Below are 8857 nucleotides of genomic sequence, written 5' to 3' on the forward strand. Positions count from 1 at the left end.
ACCACTCCAAATATGCTGGTATTTCGATAATAAGGAACTTCTAAACTACGGATACGCTGCGGTGAGTGACAAATCGGTTATTATGCGTATTTACTAATCGTAAATTTTTGATAAATTTATCATTTTTACCGACGAATATGCGTAATTGGTAAATTTGATAAGTACTGAAAAAAAAGCACTTTTATTGGAGATTATGCATAACTACCACGTGTCACATGTCATTGGTAAATTTGATAAATAATTGAAATTTATCACCTTTATGTGTGGTTATGCATAATAGGCTACCGTACTGAATTGACAAATTTGATATGTATGAAAAAAAAATTCAAATGAGTCTAGTCTGTGATGAATATTGTCTGACCCTGATATAATTATAACGGAATTTGTAATAGTACTCCGATATAATAATACAATGGATGTATGAGTCATTATGCATAGTACATCATATAAGTACAATTTATCGTGTTTACCAACGACGTGACGCTTGGGTGTTGTATGCATATTCGCCGGAAAAAATTATCAATTTAAGGAAATTTATCAATCTTACCAAAATGCTCAGCGATTACGCATAAAAACGAGTTATTTGTGCATAAAAATACAAAACCACAACAGGCAAAATACCCAACGAGGTGGCTGATAAAAAGATGCTCATAACAAATATGGATGTCATGTATTTCAATAAAAAATGCAATTACAAACAATATATATACACATGATAAAATATTATATAATGCCCATAAAGAATACTTATAGTTGTCTTAGTATAATAACCGGATTTCTCATAACAGATATACCGTTGAATAATTTTTGACAGAAATCACCATCTCCGTATCATGTAATTTATCTGACGTATGGAGGATCTCGATCGTAGCATCTGCCTTCCAACGCGGCGTTCACCATTGGCTTATCGCTGTCACTTTCATAAGTCAATCGTCCCGAATAACTGACACCTTGCTTTTCGACACTGAAATCCCATTCGTCGACTGGAGATAAGCGGAACCCACTTTTCAAGACGGACGGATAAACAAATTCCGTCGTTAAATTCATGTTGAGTTCAAGTTTCCTGAAGACGGTCCCTGAGTGGGACGGAAATGTGTTGCATTCGGAGCCGTTGAAATGATCGCATCTGACGACGAAGCAGACTTCTTTGCACCAGAAATATCGATCGAATGCGTTGTGCGAGCCGTTGAAAACTCCAAGGTAGAACGACTCGTTCATGGACACTGCATCATACGTCGCCCTACAGCACAGGCCGTTATTACAGGCTTCGACTGTCCCATTTGAACCGTCCAGTTTTTTGAACGTGTAATTCGTCACCGGTTCTTGAAAACACCTGTGACCTTCGCTGCAGTCGTTTCCCAAAACCTCGTAGTAACAGACGTCCGGGATATTTCGTCCTTCATCGTCTTCACCAACGTCGTACGGTTCCGTTCCGTCGCCGGTGATGACAGTTATGCTCGCTTCATCGTTATGAAAATCATTGAGATCTTGGTTCCGGTTCCTTGGAACCTTGGAAACAATCAGTTTCGATTGATAGTCTATGTTGAAAGTGTATTTTAAGGCTCCCATTTTGCCAGCGAAGATGCCGCTCCCTGTAGTTATGTAACCGGGATACTGCATGTTCGGAGCTAGCAAATTGGCTCCGCTCCCGATGGCCAAAGAGGAGAAATGCTGCACTGCCGAAAGCAACGGTCGATAGTCTATCCACAACGGTGAGAAGACGACAGCATCGATGCTTTCGTTTCGGCTGGCAAGAGCCATCGATTTGAATATGCTGTCGAAACAGAGATACATGACAAAGGTTCCGAATCCTGTCCTGAAGAATGCGTCCTGGGGTACGGGAGGTAAGTCCATGCTCTCCTCGAAGAACAGGTGCTCCTTCCTGGAGACTGCGATCAACGTCCCGTCTCTGTCGAACGCGACGATGGCGTTGTGGTGCCAGAAACCATCGTCCGGACACTTACTGTGCTGTTGTTTGGTGCAGGGTTGTATGTCTCCCATTGCAGACACTACCACGATCTGGTTTTCTCTGGCCATGCAACTGAGTCTGCGCAAAATCGGACGTTCCGAAAATTTTCCTGTTTGTCGACAAGGATTCCATTTCGCTCGTTTGTGATCAGGTATCGTCTCGAGGTATGGCCTCATGTCTATTCTTTCTTTCATGAAAGGGAAGAATCCGTATTCTGGAAACACGATGATGTCAGCCCCCTGCAAACACAAAGAAATTAGGAAGTGTGTCAAACATTCATCAGCACCCTAAAATAGCCATCAACGAAATAGCAAGATTTACGGAAAATCCGACAACAATTCGCCGCCACGCAATTTACCGATAGGACAATTCAACGACGGGAAAATCACTGCTTGGAGAATTCACCAACAATTGTTCATCACCAGTGAGTGACCGAGTAATTGAGCTAGTGAATGAGCTAGTGAGTGAGTTGGTGAATGAGTAACCACCTGAGTGATCAAGTGAGTGGGTGAATGAGCAACCGCCTGAGTGACCAAATGAGTGAGTTAATGAGAAACCGCCCCTGAGGGACCAAGCGATTGGGTGAGTGACCGTATGAACGAACAAGCGACTGAGCCAATAAGTAACGGTATGAATGGCCATGTGAGTAACCGTATGAATGGCAAAGTGAGTAAAAATATGAATGACCAAGTGAATAACCGTAGGAGAGACTGAGTTAGTGGGGGAGAAGTATAGGATTGAGTGAATAAGAATAAGTCAGTGAGTGAGCAATTGAATGAACAAGTGAGTGTGTGAGCAATTGAGTGAACAAGTGAGTGTGTGAGCAATTGAGTGACCATATGAGTGAAATGGTGAAGGGTGAATGAGTGATTTAGTGAGCCATTGACCGTGTGAACAACCGAGTGAGTGATTTAGTGAGCCATTGACCGTGTGAAGAACCGAGTGAGTGATTCAGCGAGTCAGCAACCATATGAGTGTTTAAGTTTGTGGGTAAGTTACCGAGTGAGTAATAGACTGAATGACCGTATGAGTGGCTCGATCATTATCTCACCTGCTCACTCATCAAGTCCATGACTCACTTGGTCATTCATTTGATGGTTCACTGACTCACTTCTCCTGCTCATATCTTCATTCAATATGCCACTTGGTCGATGAATTGTTTGTCGGTGAGTTTTTTCCTAGCCGTAAACTGTCATGTCGGTGAATAGTTGGCAATGAATTTTCGGTGCACGAAATAACAAAGGCTCATAATTTATGCTACCAGTTTCCAAGAATTCTAGCACCAACATATTCGTAGAAGGCGTACCTACCTACACAATGAAATGCGCTGCGTACCTTAAAATGAAGCGAAATAAAAAGAAATGCGCTGCGTACCTTAAAATGAAGCGAAATAAAAAGAAATGCGCTGCGTACCTTAAAATGAAGCGAAATAAAATGCGTGCGTATACCTTGAAATGCGTACGAAGCTCCCATATTCCTAGAAATGCGTATAGAGCTCGCGTTTCTAAATACTGTGCCTATAGTTTTGCTCTATTTTGCTCCCTACGTCATTTTGGATTATTTTCCACGTACCTCGAATGGTGCGTATCGGTAAAGGGAACGCTTACCACTGATTTATAATTGTCATATCTACCTTGGTACTGGCAACTTCAGCAGCTCTGCGGTAATATTCGAGATTCTTGTCCACTATGTGAGCCGGCTTATCGGTTGTCCAATTGCCGAGTCGGAAATGTTCGAAAACGGCTGCCGTAAAATGGTCCTGTTCCTCTGTCATCGAAATCGTCACCAGTTGAGGTCTGATCGCCGCCAGTGATGTCCCGGTCAAAAATAAAATTCGCAACATAAACGGCAACACAGAAGCCATCGTCTGCAACAAAAAACGAACAAACATGGCAATTTACGAGTTTTTCGGCAACATGAAAAAAAACAATTACTACGAGACTACAAAAGTTAATACCATGTACATTTTTTGAATGAGTCTGTTGACCAGTCAAAGTACATTAGGACCCTGTATAATAACGTGACATATATGAACTGACTGGCCGATTTGTGACTTTGGTCGTAACATACACACTATTCAGTGCTCTCTCTCGCTGGGGCTTCTTCTATTACCATCAGCGGATAATCACCACCGCAAATGTGGCTTTCTGCTGTGGCTCGCTGGCCATTTTGTTTTAGGAAATAGCTGAAAAAACATCGGAAATCAATCATTTTCATGAAGCCCGTAATTCACTATCATTAATGTCGTACATCTGTACAATGGTCATCCCAGGATGGTCTCTCTGGGTGGTCAGCGGTCATGACTGTCTGTCTGTACATCTGAACATTAGCAGGGCCGTCTGAGCAAGTTGGGGGAAGGGGGTATTTGAAGATAATTTTTAGGGACGTAAATTTCATTATGCTAAGGGTAATGTCGGTATGAAATGCTGATTAAAAAATAATAATTTTTGGAACGAACAATTTAAAGTGACAGAAATAATTTCAGAATTAACGTCAGAAGTTATTTCAGAATTAGTGGCAGAAGTTATTTCAGAATTAGTGGCAGAAGTTATTTCAGAATTAACGTCAGAAGTTATTTCAGAATTAGTGGCAGAAGTTATTTCAGAATTAATGGCAAAAGTTATTTCAGAATTAAGGTCAGAAGTTATTTCAGAATTAGTGGCAGAAGTTATTTCAGAATTAACGTCAGAAGTTATTTCAGAATTAACGTCAGAAGTTATTTCAGAATTAGTGGCACAAGTTATTTCAGAATTAGTGGCAGAAGTTATTTCAGAATTAACGTCAGAAGTTATTTCAGAATTAGTGGCAGAAGTTATTTCAGAATTAACGTCAGAAGTTATTTCAGAATTAGTGGCAGAAGTTATTTCAGAATTAGTGGCAGAAGTTATTTCAGAATTAATGGCAGAAGTTATTTCAGAATTAACGTCAGAAGTTATTTCAGAATTAGTGGCAGAAGTTATTTCAGAATTAACGTCAGAAGTTATTTCAGAATTAACGTCAGAAGTTATTTCAGAATTAACGTCAGAAGTTATTTCAGAATTAACGTCAGAAGTTATTTCAGAATTAATGGCGGAAATAATATCTGAGATTGAGCGACAGAAATTACTTCAGGATTAGAGCAATATGTAGCAAAAATAATTTCGGAATTTGTGGCAATGATGGTGACATAATTTGTGAAAGAAATTACTTCAGAATTACTTACAGAAATAATTTCATTACAATTAAAAAAAAAATTCATTTCATAATGATCGAAAAAAAATAGTTTCGAGAAGTATTGAAAGAAATGATATGGGAATTATTAAAGGGAATTTTAAAATTTATAAGAGAAAAAATTAGTTAATTAAATAAAATTTCAGAGTAATTGAAAGAAATCATTTCACAATAATTGAACAGAGTAATTTCGAAAAATATTGCAATAAACAATGAAAGAATCAGCGAAAGAAGTTGTATCGGAAATTAAAATTCATGAAATTTCAAAATTAGTGAAAGAGAAATTATTTGACAAACAAAAAAATTCGTCTGTCATTTGGGGCCGTGTTTGGCCAATCCGTTAAGTCGCTACAATACATTACATCAAGTGTACGTGACCCTAGAGATCCTGTATTGCGGTTACAAATATTTAATACAGAGTACATAATACATAAATATACAGAGTTCAAATTTAGCCCGCAATGTCTGAAGTGTTTTGAAGCTCCCTGCTTTTGTTATCTAAATGACGCCCCCTGGGACCCACAACTTGAACTGAGAAGTTGATGCACGACAAGCCACGATCCAGCGTCGGGAGCATAGGCGGACACGGGGGGGGGGGGTTGGATGATTGGGCGACTACTGCTACTACTACTAAACCACACATGTACCTCGTCTACATTCCTCCGCGGAACTTCTAACGAATTTGTACATGTTGGGATATGCGCGACCGTGTTGTGAACCTCACGTGAAGCTTGTTTCTGTGCAATGCTTGTATACTGCTGCCATCTGCCACTTATTTTTCGGACTATGAGTGAAGTGTAATGTATGAAGATTTTATCGTTGTAGGCCTGTTGGTCTCTCTGTGGCGAGACCTTTTTAATGGGGAGATCGGCTTGCATTCTCATCTCGACGCTGGGAACCACATAAAACCAACTTCAGCCCACCGCCACTGTGGCGACGGCGGAGATGATGGGACGACTGTTCCGCCCCCCCCCCTCAACCCAATCTGTGGGGAAAAAAAATGTATTTTTGGCATAGACGATAGAAGACAGTGCAAAGACCCATGCAAGTATAACTTCAATTATAAGATATAAAGAGTGATATCTTGTATAAAAATAAATTTAAATGGCGGAAATTCGCCCCCCCCCGTTCACTTTACACACCTTCGATTATTCATTCACCTTCCCCCCCCCCCCAATCTTATTATACGAATAGTCTGTATCCGATTACAAGTAAACACTTCAGAAACAGTCTATAGCGGCGTAATACCGATTCTGATTGGTTGATTTGCAGTTCATGGATTCAACGTCATGTTTCGAAGGAAAGCAACACACTTTCACTTAAATAATAATTGCGTTCTTTTTTTGAGAGCTCTAGAATGTCAAGTTATCTCATTAGTCAAAAATATAGGGTATTTTTCTACTGAAAGTGAAAGTCGTTTTACTCACTTGATTTGTCAGGTCACAACAGAGAGAATTCTGGGAAGTAGGCAGGAAGCTTTTTCAGTCCGCTCGGGCGAATCGGACGCTAGGAACCGATTTCAGTGGGAAAGTGTCCGCAACACCGCACAAACCTGTTTCCTTGCTTATTAAGTAAACGGGATGCGTCGTGACTCCGTTGCAACCTTATCAATACAAAAAAAAAAATCACCATTCAACAACCGTTAAAAAAAAACAAATCACTAATATTCTACGAGAAACCAGTTTTTCTTCTCATTTTTGTTTGTCTGAGAAGCAGTTTTTTCCAACGTTTTTCGATGTAGCGGACACCTTGTAGTGAAGATCCACGCACGGTGGACCTTCCCCCCCCCCCAACCCCGTAAGAGCCCGAAGGACAATTTCGACGTCCGCCTCCGATAGAATGGAAAATGCCTTTCCCCCTCCCCTTTCTAATTTTAATATTATAAAAAAAAAAATGCAAAAAATGCAATTTCACGGCACAAAATATGTCACTCGTGTCTTTTCTTTCCAACCGAGCACAACTCAGGTCTATCACCATCTATGGGCGATTTACTACCTAGTGAGTTGTGCCGGAAGTGTAACCGTGTGTGACCTAGCAGTCTTGAGTGCGTATGTAGTGCTCTGTTTGATTTTTTTTTCAGTGCCGTCATCTATATTTCAGACGTGAAGTGAGTGATGTGTTATGATTGAATTACATTTTTAATGTTTGTAGGTCGGTTACTCTCTGTGGCGAGACCTTTTTAGAGGGGAGATCGGCTCGCATTCGCCTTGAAGTTGGGAATCACGGCAAACCAACTTTAGCCTACCACCACTATGGCGGTGGTGGGGTGACCACTGGACCACCATAGCGGCAACTTGGGGTCTGGTGCCCCCTCGAAATATGAGAAAATGACCGAAAAAGGGAAAATATATGGCCAAATCTATTGTTCCATCACTTTTGTCCCCCGAACGAAATTTCTGGCTACGGACCTCCAGGTGTCCACGGACTACAGATTGGGAAAAACTGTCTGAAGCAAGGTAATTCAACCTCTAGGAAATTGCTGGCTACTTCATTGATTCTGGAATCTTCTCACATAAGTGAAATGGAACCGTGCCCGGTGTTGTCAACGTGATCGGTAAATGTGCCACGTGTCGCTAAAGGGAGCTGGAAGTGTACAGCGGGTCACTTGAGTGGCTTCTAAATGAGCCACGGATGTCTTTAGTGATCTATAAATGGATTGCGGGTCGCTTAAGTCATCTGTAAATGGGCTGTGATTCGCTTAAGTCATCTGTAAATGGGCTGTGACTCGCTTAAGTCATCTGTGAATGGGCTGTGACTCGCTTAAGTCATCTGTAAATGGGCTGTGACTCGCTTAAGTGAACTATAAATGCACTCTGGTTCAAGTTATTGATGTGTAAATTGGCCGCAGATAGCTTAAGTTATCTGTAATGGGCCGCAGATCACTTAAATGGTCTGGAAATGTGCTACGGACCACTTAGATGGTCTGGAAATGTGCTACGGGCCACTTAGATGATATGGGACTGTGCCGCTGGTCATTTAAGTGACCCGTAAATGTGCCACTGAGTATTATGAGCCTTACAAAATTATTTATTACGGACAAAGCCCGAAATCCGACAGGGTATGAGGTGAATAATCGTATAAGTGATCGACCAAGTAGATGAGTAAAACTAAGAGAGTGTGTGAGTGAGCGATTGAGTGATTGTATGAGTAAATTGGTGAATGGCTGAGCTCTCGAGTAAGTGAGCGATTGAGCAAGTCAGTGAACGTATGAGTATGCGATTGAGTGATTGTATGAGTGAACCGGTGAGCTATCGAGTAAGTGAACGATTGAGCAAGTCAGTGAACGTATGAGTGACCGAGTGAATAAGTGATTGAGTAACCGAATGAGTGGGCCAGTCAACAAGTGAGTGCACGATTGAGTGAGATGACAGTATGAGTGACTCACTCACTTGCTCATCTGCTCGCCCACTCGCTCATCTGTTTGCCCACTTGCTCACTCACTGGGTCACTATGTCATTTGTCGATGCATTGTTAGTTGTTGAATTTCCTGACCGTGAATTTTCACATCAGTGAATCGCGTTGCGGTGAATTTTCCTTTCGGTGAACATTTTGGTGGTGAATTGTTGGCGATGCGTTTTCAGCACACGGTGGTTCTCGCCTCGTAGAGACATTGTTTTCTCATCCAAGCTCACAGACCACGCAAAAAACTCATTGTTTTCACATTCATATGCGCAGATT

At 41.2% G+C, this 8857-nt stretch overlaps 1 protein-coding gene across 1 annotated transcript; it reads right to left on the reverse strand.

Annotated features, from left to right (window-relative positions):
• Positions 1 to 630: 630 nt before the first annotated feature.
• Positions 631 to 6722, reverse strand: LOC149084703 (pantetheinase-like). The gene is made up of 3 exons (XM_089235125.1): positions 6607 to 6722; positions 3603 to 3836; positions 631 to 2208 (listed from the first exon to the last, which is right to left on the reverse strand). Exons 2-3 carry the CDS (start codon positions 3831 to 3833, stop codon positions 841 to 843), a joined length of 1599 nt encoding a protein of 532 aa, XP_089091251.1. The 5' UTR covers positions 3834 to 3836; positions 6607 to 6722; the 3' UTR covers positions 631 to 840.
• Positions 6723 to 8857: the final 2135 nt, after the last annotated feature.

Source organism: Pholcus phalangioides, unplaced genomic scaffold (genome assembly GCF_987345545.1).
Source record: "Pholcus phalangioides strain wild (caught in Gottingen) unplaced genomic scaffold, Ppha-v1.0 ptg000008l_1, whole genome shotgun sequence".
Classification (NCBI taxonomy): Eukaryota; Metazoa; Arthropoda; class Arachnida; order Araneae; family Pholcidae; genus Pholcus; species Pholcus phalangioides.